This window comes from Salarias fasciatus, chromosome 2, assembly GCF_902148845.1.
Source record: "Salarias fasciatus chromosome 2, fSalaFa1.1, whole genome shotgun sequence".
In the NCBI taxonomy this organism is placed as follows: Eukaryota; Metazoa; Chordata; class Actinopteri; order Blenniiformes; family Blenniidae; genus Salarias; species Salarias fasciatus.
Window position 1 is genome coordinate 11,014,040 of NC_043746.1, and position 23,922 is coordinate 11,037,961.

Consider the following 23,922-nt stretch of genomic DNA (forward strand, 5'->3'; position numbering starts at 1 on the left):
TCAGAGTCTTCTGTCTGTGAATGTGAAGCTGGCTCAGAGGGCCAGGCCATCTGCTGCAGGACTTTCTCTCTGACTTTGGCTGAATATTTTAGGTCAACACCGCGCGGCAGAATGATCTGGGGACCAATCAGACATCTCCATCGCAGTATAAGATCCAAACATTCTGAATAAGGTCCCTAAATGTTTGAGAAATGTGTATTTCTCAAGTTTCACATCCACAACACACAACTCAAAGAGGTCTAAATATCTATATAGTTAGTTTGTCCTTTTGGTAAAAATACTTGAAAAGAAGCACTATAGCAAATGAGCCATCAATTTAAAGACTTACTCAAATTTTTAAGGAAGAACATTTGCAAAGTTTTAATAGCGTTTTATTTTTGGAAAATAAATACATTTCATAAGAGTTTTGAATACCTGAAGTAAAACAGTGCATATCTGAACACGATGCTAAAAATCTTCTGTGAATTTTTTTATTTAACACTTATAAAATGTAAAGCTAAGCAGAACAGCAGAGCCAGCTGATGCCATCCAGTCTGTCTGGATAAGTTCTTCAGTACAATTCAATACTGAGACTCTAAATCCTTTAAAGTAGCATAACTGTGTCATGAAGGCAGGAGGACCAGATGGACTGGAGGGGCCGGGGAGCTGCGAGGTGTCCGGATGCTCACAGACTAAACCAAATCACTCTGCTGCCTGCTGGGTGTAGTTCGATACTTCCACCAGATTGTGGTCGGGATCTCTGAAGTACAGAGACGTGATGGCCCCCACAGCCCCGGTCCTCTCCACCGGGCCCTCCACAATCTCCACTCCACAAACCTGCAGGGGAGAGGAGGCGACAGTAAACGCTTTACAACCATCCAAACATCAGCAGTGTGGGTCAGAAAGCTCGTCAGGCACCTTCAGGTGAGCGGCCACTGCAGCCAGCGGGGTTTTGGTGATGAGGCACAGGTCCGCTGAGCCCGGGGTTGGGTGCCTGGCTTTGGGTTCGAACTCCTGACCCTGCTGGTGGAGGTTGAACTTCTGCCTCCCGAAGCCCAGAGCCTTCCGGTTTCCCTTCAGAAGACACGACAGCACGAGAGGGTGAGAGGAGCATCCCACCTCCATCTGACTCTCTGTCAAAGCCTGCCATCTAGTGGACATTCCCTCTCACCAAAACCATGAAAGCCTCTTTTCTTACTAATAATAACTGACAGTGCAGCACAGAGTTACTGACACCCATCATTTTTCAAAATCAACACATGCAAAATTAATCTCCTCTGTATAAACATAATATGTAAATATGAACTGCAAAAAAAAAACCAAACGTGAACTTTATCCTGGAGTCAGTTTATCATATAAATTTAAGGCTGCAGAGAATTTATCAGCACTTTCAACCACTCCAGTTTATATCTGGAAGCTTCTCGAACCCTTTGATCCTCGTTTCTTTAATTCTGCCGCTGAAGCATTCAGGCTCTTTTATATTTGAGTCATGAGTGCAAAGAGAGAACTCAGTTATTTACCAAGGCTTTAAAAAAACAAAAGTTAAAGTCAGAACTCATTATCCAACTCTAACATTTGAAATCTTCTTTATTCTGCTAGATGTTCGCCTTGTGTTGCCATCGTGCTGCGATCTAACACCTCTGCCTCAGTAAGTAGGGTGTGTGTATATTTATGGACATGATTGTGTAACCTGAACACTTTCTAAACAAACTTATGCAATGCGTTCCCAAACAGTTTCACTTTTTGTTGAAACAGGTCATACACAATCCCCCCCCCAAAATTGGAGTTTTTACAGAAATAATTCTTCCTTTGTCTTTTATTTCGGTCCTGGTATCCTTGGCCCAGTGTGTGGTGCAGGGTAATGAACAATGCCACAGGGCTCCGGCTCAGCCTGATGCTCTTCAGATGTCCTTCATGGTGTTCTTCCACCATTCTAAACAAAAACACACCCCTCTCATTCGCTTGTAATACTGGGAAGCGTCCTAATTTTTAACAGTGGAATTTGATTGGAGGTCATCAACCCTTTTCAATCTGAGAGCTGCTTCAAGGAACTCAAATTAAATGAATTGCTATTTGCAAAAAAAAAAAAAAAAAAAAAGCAATGCATGTTGTTTCTTTTGACCAGTGTTTTATGAACATGCACTGCAGTACTCACAGGGTCCCTGTAGGCTCCCAGGTGGCAGCACTTTAAGCCACGCTTCTACATGAGCGTCTTGCAGCTTTCTGCAAAAACTGGATCACTTATCCTTTATTGTTATTCTTTTATATAGACAGAGTTGTGTAAGCATCCGGCCTTCAGGTCTCTCCCTGACTGCCATGCTTGGTTACTATATGACTGGATTTATGTGAGATTGCACTGAATGTAAGGGGGACTCTGTGTCTGCCATATGAAGGACTGAGAACCGGTTCAGGAAGTGCCATGCTGTCCATGCTGTGGTTAAGGTTAAAGGGCACAGTGATTACATTCATTGCTGCATCGTGACGGTGAAATAATACATTCTCTCATTTGAGTAAATGTATAAAAGCATCATTTTCTTTAATTAGAAACACTACCTTGAAAGTGATGACCTCCATGCCAAGAACGGAGGTGTAAAAGTCGACCGTCTTCTGCACGCTTTTCACAGTCAGCACCAGGTGATCGAGGTGGCTCACTTCCACCGGGCAGCTGCTTTTCCTTCGCACATTCCCCAGTGTCTGATCTGAGAACATCTGGAACAGAACACACTCACATGTACAGATGTGGAGGACGTAAACAGAGGTTGAAGCGGGCGTGGCAGCGCCACCGTGTGGTGACAGGGTTTCCTCTAAACACGAGAAAGGCACTTTAATCGGGGACACGAGTGAAACGGGTCCATGTCAGTTTGATGAATTTGTTAGAATCCAACATTAAAGCGGTTTCCTTGGTTTGATTTTCATCGTAACTCATTGATCTGGGCAGGACTCGTGAGAACGGAAGTTGACCTCGCTGTTACGATCAAACCTCGTCTGGACTAAACTCAGTGAGGAAAAAAAAAAAAACCCCGTGAGATTAAACATCCACATGAGCTGATCATGGGACTTACTCTGAGGCAGCAGCGGGTCCTGCAGGCAGCAGCTCGGAGCGCCATCCCGCCCCCCAGCAAGGTGAGAGTCCAGCCGGGACTTCCGGGTTCATGACGGCTCCGCAGCCTGGATCCACCTGAGCTCCGGTAACGATTAACCGGCTCGCGATCAACAGAGGAGACCGCGTCAAAACACACGTTCACTCCTTCCTCCCACTGAGATTTACTGGTATGTTGACACCTCACGTGTGTGTACAACCACAACAAAACACACACACACAATGTGGAATCTGTGATCATGCTGGAACTGAAGCAGTGGAACATTTCATGGATTTAGCAGCAACTAATGTGAAAGAAGCTGAGACAGATGTTCTTACCACCGAGCTGCCTGCCTTCTCCTTATTCCGGCCACCAGTCCATCCTGTCTCTATCAAAGGATTTCCAGGTTATCTGACAAGTTTGATTGTTAATCAGGAACACCTTCCTAACATACAAAATCTTTCATCAGTTTTTTATCAGAAAATCTCTGCCGATTGTGAGATTTTATCTGTGACTTGGTTGAAAAAAAAAACTATCACTCCCCACCTCATAATCATCAAACTATATAAATTATACCTTTTTAATAAACTAAAATATTCTGTGCACTCTATTATCTTACCAACCCGTAAAAATAATGCAGCTATTTTTCTTCCAGGCAAGAAAAATAATTACATATAACTTGGCTCCTTTTACATTGAGGAAAGAAAATAGAATAAAATGTATAATATGTGCAATTAGTGGGGATTGGAATCAGATTAGTATTTTTATTAAATAACTTCAATGCTTTGTCTTTAAATTGTCAGACGATCGTGTGTTAACCAGAGTCTTCAACCTAAAATGTCTTTTTATTCTTAGTGTATGAACCCCCACCCCAAAGGAAAAAGGATTAACAGATGTGAGAAACTGGAATTAAGAGAATCTTGGCTTTAAAAGGAAAACAAAAAAAAAGTTTTCTGTTGATCAACCCATTGCATCTCTATTTGCTCTTCATACTGTAATTACCGGAAATGGCTGGGAACCCATAATAAATACAATGGTATATAAATCATCCCAAAGGTGAAGCCATGGAAAAGAGACACTGTGGCATCATGTTGAAGCACTAATAACTCCTAAAATTCACATTCCGCATGCACAAGGTCATCAAACAGATTAATTCCATAGCATAACAACATGTTTTAATTGAGCGGTTAGTTTCATTTATCACCCAGTTTCACATACTGCACTGGGTGGGTCACAGAACGAGGCCAACGCTAAAGAATGGCTTGAAAGAGGAACATACATTTCATTTACATATTTATGGTATTCAACAATGTCTTGCATTCAAAAAGTCCCGCAGAGGGAAGTGACAGTTGTGGCTAAGACATCGATAAAACAAGAAACATGACAGGATGGCATTAATAGTGATGCTCTTCTCGTCCTTTCACCAGTGTCTCTGTTCGTCCGCTGAACTATTGAAACCTAGAAAACCTTGAAACAAAATCATTTAAAGTTTAACACATCAAAGGTAATAAGTCTTCATTTAAGATTTTAGCCATAAACAACCATTTTCAACAATAGCATACATATATAATCATGTTTTTTTTTTGTTTTTTTAATTCCCGTCACTGTTGCGTGTAATTTCACACCGATGTTTGTTTGCGAGGCAGAAGGAGGGCACAGAAGGCAAGTGTCTCCACTTTTTATTCACTTAAACACTAGAGCTCAAAACTGTAAAACTTCTTATTTGAGCTTCAAGTCCAAAATTCTGTGGTCAATAAGAGTTTCAGTCTGTAGATAAAGGAAACTTCTTATCTCGATGGAAAAGCAAAATTGAAAAGAAAAAAAAAAAAAAAAAAATCACAGCAACAAAAGACGATGCTGATCACGGTGCATGTAAACTATTTCTCTGTGAGGAAGGAAACGGCAAAACGCGACTTCTATTTTTCAGATGTCATGCCTGGTGGTACGTTTGTTCCAAAATGGGAAACTGGAACTCTCATGTTCTCTGTCAAATTTCAGATACTCGCAATTTCCAACATGTTTAGTGGCAAACAAGTTTAACTTATCAAAATGGAAACGCTGTACAATTCCAAACTACACTTGACAATTTTCAAATAGTAATCTGGGACGATGTATGATTCTTATGCAATATTCAAGAGTGAATCAGCATATATGGGTAAATGTCACATCAAAATAGAAAATGTTGTAGTTTCTTCCTGGTGAAAGAGAGGAGAAAGTGCAAGCTATCAACTACTTTATGTCCTAGATCCTGTGAACGAATCTGTAAATATTCGGCTGTGTAAATTGATCCCACCGACATCTTAAAAATCAAATTGAAGTAATTTCAGCCACTATGACCCAAATCTTCTTATGAGACGATTTAGAATCCAAAAACCAATTCACCGATACAAAATATGCATCAAAATTATTTTTTTACAAGCTTATTTACAGCTAATACTTTGACCTGGTTTAACTAAGAACTGTACCTATACCCAACTAACGTATGTATGACGCTCTTGAGGAGCTAATAAAAAAAAAAGAAGAAAAAACTGACTTTAAGTGCCTGGCCTACCTTGGTGGTGTGCAGGATCTATGATCAGAAGAATTCTTTAGGACATGTCGGTCTGCTTGTGCGCATGGCGTAAGGCAATGCAACACTGCTACGCAATGATCAACAGCATGCATTGCTTGTGCCCAACTTTGGACTGCAGGATTAGATATCTAGTTTGAGACGAAAGGCGCCTCGGTGTCAGTGTACGGTGCACCCCGATCGAACCTGTGACTGCGTTATGATCAAACTCACAAACGGTATGAGGGAAATACATTTCGACAGTGGAGACACGTTTCCTTAAAGCCTTGTCTAGACTTGGAATAATTGTTTTACTTAGATTGAGACAGAAGTCTCTACACCACGCTCTCTCGGTTGGCCGACACCAGGACGGCCCTGCGGCAAATAGGACAAGTGGAGTTCTCGGAGAGCCAGCGATCTATGCAGTGGACGTGGTACTCATGAGAACAGGGGAGCTTACGCAGCTTGTTCCCCTCTGCGTACTCCGTTATGCAGACACTGCAAGTCTTCAAGGCGTCACTCTCCCCAAAATTGCGCATGGAGAGGTTGTCAATTTGTTCTTTGGTCAGCCCCTGTGGCTGGTCCTCGTCGTCGTCGTTCAGGAGGAAGAAGTGGGCCAGCCGGAGGAAGGGCAGTGAGCTGGGCTCCTCCAGGTTGATGGGGGGCCTCGGTCGAGCCGCCCTGCCCCCGGAAGCAGGCGGACCCTCGTCCATTTCGGCCTCAACTGTCCTTCCCCTGACTGCGGCAGCGAGCTGTTGTTCGTCGACGTCGGCGGCGGGAGCGTCGGCGGCCGTCGCGTCTAGATTGTTGAGGGCGTCCAGCTCGGCGGGTGTGTTCGCTCCGCGGTTTGAATCTGATGAGTCAGAGTCTGAGTCCATGAGGTAGCCGAGTTCTCCGAAGCCGGTCATGATCTGCCGTATCATCGACTGGAGGGCCATTGAAGTCGCCTCTCCCAGGCCCGCGTCAGAGATCCGTCGGATGGGAATGCGGATCGTACTGACGTAGGTCCTCACGCCAGCGCGCTCAGAACGTGAGAAAGTCCTCCGAAATCCGCCGCGCTCGCTCTCGTAAAGAAAAGTGTTGTTGGAGTTCTGGGACCGCGAGCGTGTACGACTGGCAATGCTGTCTCTCTGCCGATATTCGCCTGGACGCACGCGGCGTACCTGGAGGTCCAGCATGATAGTGGGCGGGCGTCGGCCTGCTGCGCCTCCTTCGGCTCCGGTACCTTCTCCCGCTGCTTCTCCTTCCTGAGCGCCAACACTCTGGGCCTCTTGGACCGGTTCTGAACCGGCCTGAGGCGGCTGAACGTCGCTGTCGGCAGTGCTCTGCCTGGTGAGAACGTGCTGTCGAGTCCGTGAGCTGCCCTCTGCTTGAGGCACAGTGGGGGAACTAGTGGAAGAACTGGGGCTCTGAGAGCGGAAAGAGTGTCGTGGATTTGGGAGACCATCGAGCTGATCCAGGCTGAGAGGCGAGCGGCTCCTGGCCAGTCGGGCCCGAGTCCTGCGTGGTTCTGGACTGCGGCTGCGGGCCCTCCTCTGTCCTCTGCGTGGGGAAACGCAGAGCGGCGGCTGCACTGGCTGCGCTGGCTGCACTGGCTGCGCTGGCTGCGCTGGCTGCGCTGGCTGCGCTGGCTGCGCTGGCTGCGCTGGCTGGGCAGCAGGAGGGCTGGGAGGTTCTTCTAAAACTTCTTGCGAAACAACCTCTTCCAGGTTCGGCTCGGTAGGCTCAGGTTCCACTATGACCGCCAACTCTTCCACGACTGGTTCTTCCACCACCTCCGTCTCCATGGGAACTTGGGGTTCAGCGCTCGCCGGCTCATCTTGACCCTCTGGCGTCGGCTCTGGCTGCTCCTGCTCTCCCTCCGCTGCGGCTTGCTGCTCAGCCAGGTTGCGGTTGACACTAATCTCCAGGCTGAAGCGAAAGTCGCCGCTGTTGGGGTTGGTCTGGCTGACGGCTCGCCAGGACTGGTTTCCACGGTGACCGGACCGGGTGGTGTTGCCTGTGCGCCTCACGGTGTTGAGCCAGTCCAAGAGACTGTCCCCACCGGCCGGGTCCTCCGAGCTTTCTGGTTGTTCTGAAAATCAGCAGAATTTAAACGTGACAAATAGTTTCTGAATGTGGAAAAAAAAAAAAGTCAAAGAAATGAAACTGAGCTCACCAGCAGGCTCTTCAACACTAGGAGTTTCACTCTGTTGTTCAGGGCCATCTTTGATTTGTTGTAGTCTACTGAACAGCTCATCTTGTGTTGCCTCTCCTGGAAGAGACAAAACAATGTTGTGTTCACAAAAAATACATATGAAGAACAATGTTGGGCATTTTACATTGTTGATTCTTATTCTTTTGTTCACTTTGGTTGTGCCAGTGTGAACACCTGCTAGAGACAACGCAGGAGGCAGAGCGATGGTGACAGTTTAACTCCCTACAAATTAAAAAAAAAAAAAAAAGGATTTAATGCTAAAGCAGAAGGAGGAACAAACAACTGCTAATAACAGACACAGCGTTATAGAGGAAACGATTAAAGATGTGTTAAAACTAAAAGGAGCTGGCGCTTATCTTGTTCTGTATTGGCTGTTTGCTTTTTTTTTTTTTTTTTTAAGTCACAGCAACAGGACAATACATAAAACCTCCAGACTTACCAGGGCATGGCTCCACTCAATGCCCTCTCCTTGTGGGGTGCTCCACACTTACATTTCCCCTGCCTCTGTCCTCGGACAGAAATGGATTGGACGTCTTCAAAGGTCCATTAGCCGCTGCATTTCCAGCATAGTGACAATCTAAAAGTGGAGGTTGCTTCCTAAGCCCGAGGTTTACTTTAACTTTTCGTTTTGTGATGTGTAAAAAAGGGAAAAGAAAAACTGTTACCAACAGGCCATTGAATGTTACATTAGATTTACAAACTCGCTATTAGAAGAACACCAGTACAATAACTCTGCTTTGACTTCAATAATGTTGAGATTTGCTTTACTAATTTGAACTTGTTTATTTCTGAGGTTGTAGTTTAGAGTGGTTTTGACTGCATCGTACTGAATGTACAATGTACATTGTATGGCTACCATACTATGAGAAACACATCCAAACGTCAAACAGAAAACAAAAAACTACCAATTCAAACTGAAGTATGACTTAAAAAAAAAAAAAAAAACAAAAATCGCAAAAACAAAACCCAACATTATTACTGTTGTGAAGTCGGAATTGAAGGTACAGCTGCTGCAATGGATGACAAAGGGTGGCATGAACATCTCTCATGAAGTGTTCATAACAGGAATGAAAAAGTATTATTCTAAAGGTTGGATTTATTATAATCGACATGTACTTTGATGAAGCTGTCAGCTAAACCGATTGCAAAGGTAAGATGAAGAGAAGGAACTGAACACAGCACATGAAAAAGGAGAGGAAAAAAAATCTAGAGTCACAGACTTCTTTTGCAATTTGAAGGCATACGCTGCTAGTTAGAAGGTTGCTGTTACCTGGGGTGCCCAAAAGATTATTGTCTCTCATGAGACGATAGTCCTCATCACTGAGATTGTTGACGAACTGGTAGAAGGCCTCCTCCCGGTCCAGGCGGTCCAGCTGCCGCCTGCGTTGAGACTCTGGCAGGTCACTGCCACTCTGCTCGCCACTGTCAGACCCTTCCATTGATGCAGGAGGAAGGGAGGTCGAAGGATGCTCTCCAATCTACAAGAAAATCCAGCTGCTACAGCAAAAAAAGATAGGATGGTTGTTAAAAATAGATCTGTGGGACCGACTCTACATTGGATCAAAAGGTAGCAAAACTGTGAATCACACACTAATTACAATAGCAGACAATAGAAGTGCATCAATAACTATAGTCTGTTAAATGTATCCAGTGTTTACAAAGCTATTTTTTCCAGTGAGGATTAACTTGAATTCACTGCTAAAATGAAAAAGTGCCGTGGGCAAAAAATGCTGTACCAGACAATAAAAGCTTGCGCCACACCATCTGTATGAGTACACACTGCTCAACAACAAAGCAGATTGGCTGGGCCTCTGACAAATCTCTTGATGAATCACAGGGGAAATCAGAATGTGTAGCTACTTTCCCCCATGACAGTAAGACTCAGACTTAAAGTTTTCACTCTCAATCACAGGAAAAAGCACACCGAAACACAGACGTGGAAAACTAAGGGCTAAGCTACGTTTGTGATGGACTCATTGATGCTTTCTGGACACTATTTCCTGATTGTTGTGTTTTCTTATGAATTTATTTTTACCCTTTATAATTAATTCATATTGTATTTCAATAACACCAAGCAAAATCAATACATTGCAATCCACACACACTCAAAGTCTGTAAGAATCATAATGACAATAACTAATATTGTAGAGTAAAACCATATTAAAACTTCAAAATTGAGAGGCACGTGTATAATACGGGATTTATATTAATATCTGTGTAAATAACACCGCTATACAAGGATTATAAAACCACCAGAAAAGGACCAAGATCAACATTCACGGCTTATGTCCACTGATTACAAAGCAAAAACTGGGATGCTAGCTTCACCGCAAAAGCCACTCTAGCAGGCAGAGCCACGGCGTTTAGACTAACGTCAATACACAAAAAACATAATTACTTGAAAGTCAATGATTCACAGATGTAACAGAATAACTGGTGAAATGTTCATTCCTGTTGGTGAGCAGTGTGTTGGTCAAAGTCGAGATAAAAACAAAATGGCATCATGTAGCTTAGCTTACGGTGAGAAAATGCTTTAACACGGCTGCTAACACATGCAGCAGCTTCGGAGAATAGATCATTACTAATCGTGTTTTCGTAACATGTAAGTTAAACGAATAGTTATGATTCCAATGTGATACAGTTAGTTATGAAACAGCCTGGTCAGATGACCAGTTAAATGGAGCTAACGCTAGTTAGCTCAGTGTGAGCTAGCAAGAGTGGCCAATAACAGTGACATTAGCCGACAGAGTTGGCCACAAACTTCGCGTTAAAAATGACGGTTTAATTCCCTTCATACAGAAATTCATCCCACAAATATCGTTAATATTGTTAAAAATGAATCGAACTGGACAACCGTGTCGTGTACTCTTGTTGAACTTTGTTTTAAAACGTGGGGTTTCGTTGAGATGCATCTACAACTACTGTTAGCATCACCGCAAGCTAACGAAGCAGCGACGTCAACCAGTGACGTTCACAGACAGCGAGCAGGCTAAAATTAGCTGGCTAATAAGAATAAAGTTGATCTGAGGAAATGTGTCATCTGTCATCGAATCGTGGATACATTACCTGTTCGGTGAGGTTAGCTGTAATGTACTCGAACAATCCAATAGTTACTTCAAAGCTGTCTGAATACCGACCAACTGTTTCGCTCAGTGCGATTTCAGGTCTCCATTTTCTTTCTTGTGGGTCGGCTACAGTGATCCTCCGGAAATGGACAACGCGGGGTTATTGTCCCCTGGATTTTGCCTTTCAGGCGAACTCGCGTGAAGCTCGGCCAATAGGAGAGAGGCTTCGAGCTGAGCTGTACGACCAACTCTGCCTGTGAGATTAAACTGAGGGCTAAATGCACTCCTGTTCCATAGCGAGTAGCTTTGGTTGAACGCTGTTTGTTTTGAACGAGGTTGATTGTGGACCACTGCAGCGCCCCCGCGCGACTGAAAGTGGTAACATTGCTTTATTCTGCAGTCTGGAAGACAAAGATCATCTAAAGCCGCATTGTATTGATCAAAATCGCATAAAATTCCCTATGCTGGTTCGAATTGTAACAAATAGAGTATATTAACGTTATTCAAGTGTTGTGTCGATTCAGAAATGACAGTTTATTTAAAAGTAAAAATACTGAAACCACGGTACAATCTGAGCAGCTCACCCGTCCAACATAGAAAGACAGACAGTAACTATGGAAGCAAATTAGGTTTTTTGTTGTTTTTTTTTTAAAGAGGAAAAAGCCACACATGCAGGGAGAACACACAAACTCCACACAGAGAGGCCTGACTGGAGTGTTAGCCACTAAAATATTCAACAAAAAAGTGTTTCTAGTAGAAGTAGTAGATAGTAGAAGTCGTCATTTACTACTATTAATAGTAGTAACTCAAGTGGTAGTAGGTAAACTTGTGTTGTTGTGATAAACAACCGCACAGTTGTGCATAAACAGCATTAAATTGTCATTGTCCCCATTCTCCATTCATCCATCCATCCATACATTCATCCATCATCTATGTATTCTGTTCAGAGTCACAGGGTTTGGAGCCAATCCCACCTAACTATGAGCAAGTGAAGGCTACGTCCTTCCAAATACACAGAGACAGACAACCACACACACTCACATTCACTCCTATGGGCAATTTTAGGCTCCTCAGTTGATCTCACCCAGCCTTTTGGACTGTGTGAGGAAGCCGAAGTCCCCGGCCAAGAAGGCCAGAAAGGCCTGGCTAGAATTTTAACCCATGAAAAACAATATATTAAGCTATTGAAATATAAAGTTTAGGGTATAAAGATTACCTTTACTTTGTTATTTCTCTCTCTTATGTCCAATAAAGGAAATTATGAATGTATTGTATATCTGTATTTTGTGTCTTCTACTATAGTTTTCTTCAACTTCGGCTCACAGGGAGCTCATTCCACTTGACTATGAGTGAAGACACAGTCTGGCCTGTATCACCAGAGCAAACACAGCAAAAGACACTGTGTGACTGCAGAAATCCCACACACCTATAGGGAGAACATGCAATTTCCACACAGAAATGTCCTGAAGCTCAGTCTCTCACCAGGGATATTCTGACTGTAATGTGAGTGTTCAAGTGACTCCACTATCTTTTAGTTCTCACATGAGAAAAAAATAAAGAAACAAACAGCAGAAAAACAAATTAACGGCAGGAAGAAAAAGGAAAATAGCTGAAGAAAATATGCCACACCATCAAAAATACTTGCAGAATTCACAAACGGCACAGTACGACATTAAACATATAGGGTATGTGTGGTATTACTTTCCTCAGGAAGTAATAATGAAACAAAAAGAGATATCAAGAAAAGTAAGACCACAAGTTGATGAAGTGTAAGACATCTGTGTGGGTGGAGGGATGACAGTGCTGACACAAATACATCCCTGAAGAAAAAGCAAGGCTATTTGTGTTTGTTGGATTATTTGTTGTTGTGACAATGCTTCATATCAATTCTTCTTATACCACTGGATTGCTTTATTAATTCCCTTTTCACGTGGAACCTCATGTATCAGTCACATGCATTTGTGGGATGAGCAGTTGAGCTGAGTATCAAGACCAGAATCTGCAGCCTGCGACAATCCCGTGTCTCCACAGTCTGAGAACGACACTGCATCCTCCAAGATGCCAGCGCCGGCCCCTACGGAGAAGGATTTATCAGAGACCACCTGTGGAGAGGATGAATGACCTGCCAGCAGCGCTGATCTCAGCCTCGTTGAACACTGGTGGGGTTGGCATGGGCGTGCTGCTCCTGCCACAGAGACCGACACAGCCACGTTGGCTGAACTGAGACATATGCAGGATGAGGAATCGTCCGCCATCCCACAGCAATGTGCAGGCAGGCTGGTGACCACCACGAGCAGCAGGTAGCCAGGCTGTCAGGAACGTGTACGTTTATTCCACCAACTACTGAGGCTCACGTGTGCTGAACGACGGAGCATTATGTTGGCATTAATATATCCAACTCTGCTCCTCATCCCACAAATGCATATTACTTTAAAATGTGAAGGGAAATATAAAAAACTTTAGATTAATATCCAAAAATAACATTACAAGCGAATAATCTGACAAATGCATATTTTACTTTTTAAGTGTAGTTTACTTACAAGACATTCAAGTGGAGAGTGGGAAGCTCTTGGGCAGTTGTTGAAAGTAAAAGAAAATTCGGAAGCTATAAAAAGGATTGCCCCAGGAATAGTGCAATGCCATTTTAATGACTTTAAAGTGTCAGACTAGACTGGAAAGTCTTGTACTTTAGAATATACCTTTTTATTTCAGAAAATCTAAAAACTAAATAACACAGACTGGAGATATTTTGCAGGGTCTTCTGATTTTCCTGGATATTTAAAAATACAGATTCTTTTTAAATGTTACTCTGATGTTTTCTCTGTAAGACACAACTGTCATATTACAGCTGACTACGACTGTTTACACACTGTAAGCAGCACGTTCTGACAAAACAAGCAGGATCTCATTTAATGACCGCAGGTGTACCTGATCCATCGCATTAGACATTCCATCTTATAATTTGCGCGCCCCCTTTCCTGCTACGGGTGACTAAAGAACAAAAACAATGCTAATACCAGCTGACAATTTTGGAGGCATACATCACAGGATCTGTTTATGGTCGGAGACTGCATCTCCAGCTCCAATTAAGCATGCCAGAATGAGTTGCAGTGTGGACCACAGCAGCCCAGCGCAGAGTTATGGATGAGCAGCCACTCCAGCAATGCCTGACCCTGAGTGCTAATTAGATATGACATTAAAATAACATGAGCCAAAGCCAGACTTGTACGGAAATTAAAATGACTTTCGTCTCTGAATCTTCCAATGTAGCAAACAAGAATGGACTAATTGGAATTATGGAGGTTGTTTTTGCATTTACACATATTGTAACATGAACAAACACTGAACAGAATAGATCATTTTATTCCCTTTGACTGTCACTGCAGTGTAGAGCACAATCCTTATCCTATTTATCATCTCGGTCCTGGTATTTTAGTTCAACGTTGATGAAAACTGCTCGTTGTAACGTTTTCTCACGATCATTTCGAACACACTCAATTTATTTGCACCGTAACGTTATGCAGTTAAAGGATAGTGCAATTTATGGGCGTTAAAAAACACAACCCAACTCTCTTCAGAAAGCAGCATTCAAAATCTTATTTTAATTTGTATATTTACTCCATAAACATTATTACAAAACTCAGCAAGTTACCAATATTACATTATCACCATACAGGCTTGATCACAAATATTTAAAACCTTTGCAACAATTACAACAAAACAAAAAACAAAATAATACTCAAATAATTTACATGAAAATCTATAAAACAGCAAATTGTTCACAAATTATATTTTTTTCCAAGTTTTCATCTTTTTTCTTTGCTTATTTGTGTTTTGCACAGTAACACAACACTCTCACAACAAGATCATGGTCTTATTACAAAACTCCCAACAAAATGTAAATATTTCTAGTTTTCTGTTGATACTTTCATATTTTGGTTTTTAAAACCAGAAACTTGTCATTGTATATCCTTTCCACTGCCCATAGAGGCGCATAAAAGGTTACTCACACACACAAATACTTCACAGCACTTTCTAAGAAAAATATACACTTACAAAATATGTTACAAATTGGCACACAAAAAATATACAAGATTTTGTAGTGTCAAGAGTTCATTAAGATTCCTTCTGGTAACAACTCTAGACAGTATATATAAAGCTCGGTAATCTTTTAATGAAAAGAGCAAAAGTAATTCCAATCAGTGTCAAAGAATCATGAAGTGAATACATCAAACATAACGTCATAATATACATTCATAAGGAGGGTTAGGTACCTAATCTATTTTGCATTTCTTTTTTGTTTTTTGTTAACTCTGGGTAAAGAAAAGAAAGTAGAAACAAAACCCCAAAAACAAGGAAAACAATTGTCAGCTTTCTTAGCACCATTAACATGAGGCAGCTCAACAGTGGCACATTTTTGAAAACGAAACAGAAAAAAGAAAAGAAAAAGAAAATAATCTATGAACTCAGAGAAGTACATTCAATTTGACAATAGGCAGAAATGAGAGAAGGCAGACTAAATGGGCCTGCAGCCCATGTGAAGCTTCCCATCAGCAGCTTGTCTTGGTCCTAACCCTGATACACTGGAGAAAAGAAACAAAGGATCATGGCAGAGAGGAGAGGAAAGAAAATAAGACACAGAAAGATTGATTACGATTTCCTGCCATATTGCAGGCAATCAATTATTATAACTTGTGCGTCAGAATCGCCGTATCCAGTGTGACAAGGCCTGTTTTTTAATCAATCAATCAATCAATCAATGAATTTCTCTGCACGTCTCAGTGCAGCCTCATTTAATTACTGCTGGGTTGAAAAAAAGAAGAAGAAATCAAATCATTATTCAAAGAACAGAGAACATATAGAGCTTGTTTGAGTACATATTTGTAAACGATGCTATTGTCCGTCGTGATTGGCTCTGCATTTCTCCTAAAATTCATTCAGAGTATAAAACCCACAGATTTCCAGAACTGATTCAACATGATTGTAGGGTCCTTTACAGGGGCGGATTTCAGAGCTGTGAGGTAGTGAATGAGCCCAAAGTAATTAATAGCAATGGCCTGTGAATACACTGGATTTGATAGTAATAACACATGTAATTTCCTTATAGTTTGTGCCCTTATTTGGCTTTGACTCTCTGGTCACAATATTTTCTGCCAAAATATTGAGCCATTAAAACCGAGATGACCTTTAAAGATGCATAAATGAAAATGCATTGATCAGACAAAAGTAAAAACTTTGTTGTTGCTTTTTTTATATATATAAAAACAATAAAAGAGAAGAAGAACAAAAAAAAAAAAAAAAATCAAAAACTAATCACATCAGTGGTGCAACATATAAAAAGTATGGCAGTGCTGAGAAAGAAATTGCATGGAAATGTCAAGAAATGTTTAAATTACCATTACCAGGTAAGACAGAAGTAACACTTCCTTATGTGGAGAGAAATGCAAAGACATGCTTCCTTCATTTACAAGATTACTGATTCAACTTGTATTGAAAACTGCTTTCACATTCACATTGAGTCTATCCGCAAAAATGTCCACTCACGACTGGCGCGTGCATCAGAAATCTCTATGAGTAATAAACGACCTTAAATTTCCAGTACAAATAGCTATTCAGTGAGGCACAGCCTCAAATGACAAATAATTCCCTTGCTTACCCTCAGACATCTGTACTACACTCTTCTTGGTCCAGAGAAAGCTCGTTTGAACATATCTTTTTTTCATCTCCTTCCTCTACTGTAGCCTTCAGAGCAGATCTCCTCTTTGCCTCTCTTTTGTTGCTTCTCAGTGCCAGGCGATGTTGAGGTAAATTGAATTTGGCAAACAAAGTAGGGGAAACGAGGAGAATTCAGAGTCTTTCTGATTTGGTTTAGTGAGTGGTGGTGTACCACTGCCAGCTGTTGGTGCCTTTCATCAGAGAAGAGAAAAAAGTCTCAAATAAAGAATTCCTGTAGTTGCAAGTCTCTGTAAGGAGTCTCCAACCCGAGCAGCCAATACTCCAATGGATAGAAAAGAGGAACAGCCAATATTCACACATATATAAGAGGTCATTTACACAGCATTGTTACTTTTGGCACATTGATTTTAAGATTATAATTATCTTTTTTTTGCAAATATTGCATGTCCCTGTACAACAACATTGACAAAAATACTCTGAGGGTGGAGCTTTTATGAATTTGCAAGGCGTAAAAATGTAATTTAGATAACCAGTTCCTCTATACTCCAGAAGAAAAACAAATGCTTGATAAAAGGAAATGGAAAGTCATTCCAACTTTGCGGGGGGAAAAAAGACAACGTCTGATATGTCATCAATACAAAATGGTCCCATCTTGTGGTTTTAAGATGTCTTGGGCTTAAATAGGGCTCATTAAATGTAGGTTTCCCTCTCGAAATGAGCCAGGCAGTGTATGAAGGACAGCAACAACAGGACATCCATAGTCTGCACACAAAAACAGATGAGGAGGGGAGGTGCGTAGATGTCACTCAATGCATTTGTGTATATAGCTACATCTTCAGGGAAAAAGGAAATAAATATATAATTCAGGGTAGCTAGTTTAGCTGAGAAAATACAAAAACAAAGTTCCTCAAAAAGGCGACAGAACTGTTTTCAAGGCTTATTCTCTTTTTTTTTTTTTTTCAGACAAAAATAAAACAAAAAACGACTATAAGAAGAACAAACAAAGCAGAAACAACAAAAGCAAGAAAAATGCAGCCATGGTCGTTTCAAATCTCAATCAAGCTTGACACAATCACTCAATAGGTAGTTTGCAAAGTACAAGAAGTTTTTCATGCAGATATTAATTTCCTCTTCAGGGGGTTAAAAGGAAGTGTGGGGGGGGGGGGGGGGGGGAGTCAGGGGAAACGTAGTACTCATGCAGCTCTGGCATAGCGTCAGTGTAGGTATGTCTGGGAGGGAGGGCTGAGCAGGTAGTGAGGGGAAAGTGGCGGGGAAGGGGTACGACAGCAGCTGATAACAAAATATTACCTCAGTTTCTCAAAAGAGGTCATCAGTGCTATGTCCTTATTTGGGTCTCTCTCAGCTCGCTTTCCCTTCAGTGTCTCAATCCGAGGGAACTTTGCACTGGTCTTGTGGCGGTACAGCTTTTTGTGTGCAGGCCCAGGATTAATAAAGTTGGGTTTATCAAACATGTTGCAGCCCAGAGCTAGTTGGGGGAATAAGGGGTGAGAGGGGTTGAATTTGGCCTGGTTTTTTCCTCCCTTTCCCCCTGCCTTTCTGCCTCTCCCGGCCCCGGTTAACGCGGATCCTTTTTTCTTCAGGTCGGCTTCTGTTCCTGCCAAGATTTTCAGGGTCTTTAGGTTGAGGCTGTTGGCCTCGGAGGGCATGCAGGCCTCAGACATGGGGTTCCACAGAGGCTCAATGGAGGCCATCATGAACCTTTGGACCTCCGCCATGCCGGAGACAATGTTGGACAGGATATTGGAGGGCTCCTCGAATTCTCTCTGGTCGTCCCCCACCAGGCTGTTGCTCTCTGACCAGCCGGAGCCAGCCCACTCCCCGGTGCTGCTACTGTCAGTCAGGCCTGTGGCGCAACCACCTTCCTGATTCTTTGCGGCCTTACCCTCTAGCATGGCCTTTATCTTTTTGGTGGAGCGTGAGTTCTGTTTGGGGGTCTTGACCTTTTCTGACTTGGGAGCTCTTGGAGCACGTACTTTCTTTGGGCTCTGTCCTGCAGCTGCCTGTTTGCAATTCCCTTTCCTCTTTGACTTTATGCTTTTAGCACCACCCAACAGCTCACCGGTCGGTTCGTCAAACTCAGTCGCTCCCAGCTCCTTTTTATCCAAACCGAGAACATCCTGACTGTTGAAGTTGTGCCGAGGAAACTGGCCGTCTTCCACCGGGTATGCATTTGTTGTGTGCTCCTGCTGCTGTATAACGTCACAGTTCCACTTTACCTCCCTATTGCAGTCCATGCTCATGTCATTCGCGTCCTGATATTCTCCAACATTCCCCGCCATCTTCATGTCTCGCCCCACGACCTGAGGGGACAGGTTGGGGGTCTCGGGAGGGGAAAGTTCTGACAGTGATGAGTGTCTAAACTTGTCAGGAGTGAAGTTCGAGATATCCAGCAGGTCTGAGGACTCCCTGAGAGGGGTAAGGGCATCCACACTCTGCTGAATCACCACTTTAGGGCTGCAATGAGCCAAGAAGCTGTCTCGGCCCTCCTCCTCACCCTCTCGTTCACAAGACTTGAGGCTGAGGGAGCTGTAATTGCTGGAGGAGGCTGACAGAGAGCCCACTGAGTCATAGCTGATGAGCCTGCCATTGTCTGTGCACAGGGACCCTCTCTGGTATTGCACCTGGCCCTCCACACAGGCAGACTGACACACTTGCAGATCTGCCCCGGGCTGCAGCCCAGCCTCAGCCAGGTAGCTCTTCTCATAAAGCAGCCTGTCAGCCTCGGGGCTCAGCTGGCTGTAGTTAGACACTGGCATGTTGTCATTCAAGGGTACGGCAGCTGGGAAGCTGTTGGGCAAGATGGGAGTCTCGGGGGTCTCGGGGCCGAAACTCTGGCTGTGACTCGCACATAGCTGTGGGTGCCACATCTGGGGGAAGCTGGGGCAGTTCTGGGGAGACTGCTGGAGCTCGGATTCCGAGGGTGGAGAGAGGACACAGCTTTGGGCAAGCTGCAGAGAAGAAAACTGCTTCTCCTCCAGGGACAACCCCAGAGAGTACTGCTGCCGAGAAGACTGCTGGGGGAAATAAGAGATGGCTGCTCCACCAGAGGAGTCGGTGGCATCTAACAGGGTCTGCAGGTAGCCCCCCGGGATGACAGGGACACCCGTCTCTACCTCCTCTGAGGATGGAGCTTTGTCAGGGGAGCAGGTGGATGAAACAAAGGGGAATTTCTCCTCAGATGCATGAGTGGTGGTGGTACTGTCAGAGAAATGGGGTTTGACTGTAGTTGAGCTGCTGCCTGCCTGTTCTAACCCAGCGGTGGGGTCCTCAATCTGTGCCGCAGTGACACAGGCATCCGTTTCATTTGTCACGCTCCTTCCCTCCTCTCCTTCTGCCTCTTTCATTTTCTTGCTCCTCAGCCTGGCTTCGCTTTTGAATTTCCTTATCCTGACTGTTTTATTTCCTCCCAATCTCCTCCCCTCCCTCTCCTCCCTCTCCTGTGTGCGGCTCTTGGCTGTGACTGTGTGCGTGATGGAGTTTGTGTCTAATGTGACTGGGAGACCTGGGGCTGCTATTATTCCTCCTACCGTGGGGGTGGCCTCCTCTTTAGTGACACCTCCCTGGCCCTGATCAGAGAGAGGGGAGCCCTGTGCTGTTGCTGATTGCTCCACAGTGTGAATCCTCTGAACCTTAAGCCTGTTTGCAATCTTGTATTTCCTTTTGGGATGACTGGAATTGAAAGGGCGATGATGGCGTCCGTTTAGATGAAAACCGCGTTGTTGTTTATCTCTGGCAGCCAGCTTAAGCTGTTCCTGTCTCTCTCTTTGCTTCTCCTGCCAGAAATCCTTCAGAGGAGCCAGTGTCTCATATTTGCTTACTGTGTCGGCATTTAAGCTCACAGTTGCATCCACGGGGTCCAGCTTTCCCAGTTTCACTGACATGAGCCTCTCTCCTTTAAACCTGTTGATGATGATGTACTTGATGACCACGGGAGGCTCTTTACGGCAAGATTTCCGTCGCTTTTTGGGGCACCAGTCCACATCCTCCTCCTCTTTCTGACCAGTGGGAGCTTTCTCTTTTTTCTCAGCGTTCTTCTCACTCTCAAGCGAGTCGACATCGTACAGGTAATCATCGCTGTATCGAACTTTTCTCTTGGAGCGCAAACCGTAGTTTAGTGGGTTGGAGGGGCTGAGAAATCTCTTCGAGTGGGCCTTTTTAAACTTGCCCTCCTGCAGCGTGTCTGAGGAGGAGCCCGTGCAGGAGCTGTCGTCGCTGAATTCCCCAGACTCCTCTGTAGAATTGAAGTCCATTAAGTAGTTGACTTTGGGAGTGGACATGGGTGAGCCTTGGGAGCCGTCAAGTGGGCTCCTTCCACTACAGTCCCCTGCTTTTCCTTCTTGTACTGTTTCCAAAATAAGCTCATCAGCTTTGGACTGAAGCTCCTCGCCACTCCTCCTCAAGACTGTCACTCCATCCTCTTTCTTGGCACAGTTGGCCAGGACACTGGGAAAAAAGTTGAACTGTGTCTCCTCTTGGAGCACATTTGTCTTTTCCCTCATATTGTCCTGGAAAGACTCGTAGCGAATCTTCAGTGAACAGACGTCGCTGCTTAATGTCGAATCGTCATCTTCATCGTCAAAGAGATTGTCCACATCCTCCTCAGAGAAGAGATTGACAGACAGTTCATTCTTCGAACACAAGTCCAGCAGCTCCATCTTACTCTCACTGATAAAAGACTCAAAGTATCCCCAGTCCTGCCCAGCATTAGCTAACAGAACCTCTTCCCCACTAACTTTGTCCAGTAACAGTCCTTCATACAAGTTCTTAGCTGTTGCATCGTCTTCCGGGTCCTCACAGTCTTCCGTTGTTTTGTTTTCATCCACTCTCTTGCCCTCACTCGGGGCTTTTGGCAGAGGAAAGTTAAGCAGCTGGTCAGAGAGGAGCTGCTCTCCGTAGTGACTCACTGTCTCTCCGGCATGGCTCAGGCACTGGATGCTGATGTTGTTGATATCCGAGAAGTCTTCTCGGCTCACGTCACCTATCCTCACACTTAGTGCAGTCTCGGTGTCAGGGTTGGCGTTAGGATCGTGGGGCGGGTTCTGGATGGAGCTAGGGTCTGTGGCATCGCGCGTTTCAATGAAGCAGCCGAGGCAGGTGCGGGTAGGCTGGAGAAGACACTCCTCCGTCAGGGCGGACACCGTGCCGGGCTCCATCATCGCAGACGACAGAGGGAGGGCGACCGCCAGTGGAAGGGATGTTTTCTGAGGCTCTGCTGCGGGGCCCCAGGAGCTCACTGCTGGGGTAGGGAGTGATGCAGGAGTGGGAGTGGGAGCATGGCGAAGGTGGGGAACTACGGGGCTGTCGTCGGACGGTGGGCAGGGGGCCACTGTGATGCCTCGAGAGGGACTGGGGCTGAGGGGCATGGGGAGAGCTGGCGATGCAGGACTTGTCCTCTGATGTGTTGGGCTGGCCCGCTGGGAAGTCTGTGCAGCAGGAGGGGGTGAAGGCGGAGGGAGGGCAGCATTGACGAGCCTGCACAGACTCAGATCATTCTGCTCACATAACCCTGCAAGGAAAAAAAAAAAAAGAGAAAGATTTCAGCTGTTTGAACTGTGAGTCTGCAGTTAAATCACATTGTTTTAGTTTTTCAGAGCTGCTCAAACGCAATTACAGTCAATTAACCCCCCAGAGCTTCGAATGTCATTTTGAGATTCCAGCTCGAACATTAATACATCGAGTTTTGGAGCCCGATTTATGAAGGTAGGTACGAGCAACGTCAAAGTGGGCAAGTTCTTAACCATTAATGCTTGATGCTTAAATGTAAAACACTGGAAGTAGGCACCAGGTGACACAGTCATTAAAAAAAACCCCACCAAACTCTCAGAAGACTTAGCATGGATTTGGAATAGAAAGTGATAAAGAGCTGCGAGAAGTGCAACTGATTCATTTAACAGCACAAAAGAAGCAACTGCCTTCTGGACCTATAAGAAGCACTTTAAAGATCGTGATTGAGGAAATGAATAACATTTTGACAAATAAGAATGACTAAAACACTTAGATTCAAGAAAAAGGTCAAATCCACTGATACAACTGTCATCTCAAATGTTACTGAATTATGAATAAAGAAATCTGTTCATGAATCACCTTGTTTCTGGAAATATCAAAATAACAGCACAGTGCAGCACGGTGTTATATGTTTTTCTTTCACAGCCTGAGCGCAACATAAGAGATCAAATTAACGCAGTCCTGTTAGTTTACCACCTGCCCTTTTAATTTTACTTTGCAGATGCAGACAGAAATTAGCTTCAAAGTATGAGACGGCAGACTGATAGCAACAATAACTATAATGACTAAACTGAAAGTAGGTTTTGGCAATTTTCTTCAGGTCAGTTTTGACAATGTCTTAATCAGTTGAAGACGTCCATTTGATGAGTAACAATCAAAACTCACAGAAGCGAGCTTGTAGCAGCAGGCGGATAGCTTTGTTTGCTCTGCATAATTAGATGACAGCAGCGGAGGCAGGTACGTACACATGGGACACGACAGGCCCATATGCTGGAGACTGTATAACCAATATCATCTACACCTGCCTCCCTCTACAATCCCAAGCTGCTGCCTCACACATATTCCTCAAAATGATGCCAGAAAAAAAAAAAAGAAAAAAAAAAACAGAAAGAAAGAAAAACACAGCACAGCGATTAATGTGTTCGCTGAGGTTAACTAGCAACATCTCCCATTTTAGAATGGATGCACCTAATCATTATTGAGGTAGTGATAAATGCTTGAGGGGAAGAGTGCTTAGCAAACAATATTCAGCCTGCCTGTACTGGTGCTGAGTAAATCTGTGAGTATAGCGATGATTTGAGAGTGATTTAATGAGGTAATGAAATTTCTGAGAGCTGGTCTCTCTGGGTCTGTGGCCTGCAGAAGCACTGGAGCAACTACAACACCTACTAAAATCGACTGTGCTACTGTCATTCTTAATGAAGAAAACCTCAGGAGAAATATGCATCCTCCCTCTTCCTTTTGGAGTCAGAAAACTGTTACAGCAGCGCCTTTTCAGAGACTGCAGATTCATCACAGCGAGGCATTCACCATCAGTTCCTTTCAATCTGTGAGCCAAAATGACCTCGGAGCAAAAGCATGTGACTGACACACGTTCTCTGTGGAGAGTCAGAAAAGATATCCTTTTCTACATTTAGCATTCAATTTCAGGCACAGCGGATGGCCTTTATTGTATCGAGATGGAGACCTGAATGAAAAATAGCTTTCAAGACATTGGCTCAATGCAGCAGTAATTTTGCAGCACTCGTGGTCGTGACAAATATACTGTGAAGAAATGGTTAGATCCCTATTTTAATTGAGGACCAACACAGAAACAAGGAGGTAGCAGCAAATATGGAAAAATTAGCTTCC

The 23,922-nt window shown here is 43.9% G+C and overlaps 3 protein-coding genes across 3 annotated transcripts in view; all 3 read right to left on the reverse strand.

Moving 5' to 3' along the window:
* Positions 1 to 361: 361 nt before the first annotated feature.
* glod5 (glyoxalase domain containing 5) lies at positions 362 to 3,142 on the reverse strand. Its single transcript, XM_030111615.1, has 4 exons — positions 3,042 to 3,142; positions 2,533 to 2,688; positions 898 to 1,053; positions 362 to 816 (listed from the first exon to the last, which is right to left on the reverse strand). Exons 1-4 carry the CDS (start codon positions 3,084 to 3,086, stop codon positions 682 to 684), a joined length of 492 nt encoding a protein of 163 aa, XP_029967475.1. The 5' UTR covers positions 3,087 to 3,142; the 3' UTR covers positions 362 to 681.
* Positions 3,143 to 4,785: 1,643 nt separating this feature from the next.
* On the reverse strand, positions 4,786 to 11,025 carry rlim (ring finger protein, LIM domain interacting). The gene is made up of 4 exons (XM_030111593.1): positions 10,871 to 11,025; positions 9,075 to 9,301; positions 7,766 to 7,861; positions 4,786 to 7,681 (listed from the first exon to the last, which is right to left on the reverse strand). The coding sequence occupies exons 2-4, from the start codon at positions 9,241 to 9,243 to the stop codon at positions 5,943 to 5,945; spliced, it is 2,004 nt and encodes a 667-aa protein (XP_029967453.1). The 5' UTR covers positions 9,244 to 9,301; positions 10,871 to 11,025; the 3' UTR covers positions 4,786 to 5,942.
* Positions 11,026 to 16,578: 5,553 nt separating this feature from the next.
* nexmifb (neurite extension and migration factor b) overlaps positions 16,579 to 23,922 on the reverse strand; it is a 49,858-nt gene continuing 42,514 nt past the window's right edge. Inside the window, exon 3 of the mRNA XM_030111580.1 lies at positions 16,579 to 22,072. Coding sequence (XP_029967440.1) covers positions 17,850 to 22,072 — 4,223 coding nt within the window. The 3' untranslated portion in view covers positions 16,579 to 17,849. The remainder of the gene's footprint in view (positions 22,073 to 23,922) is intronic.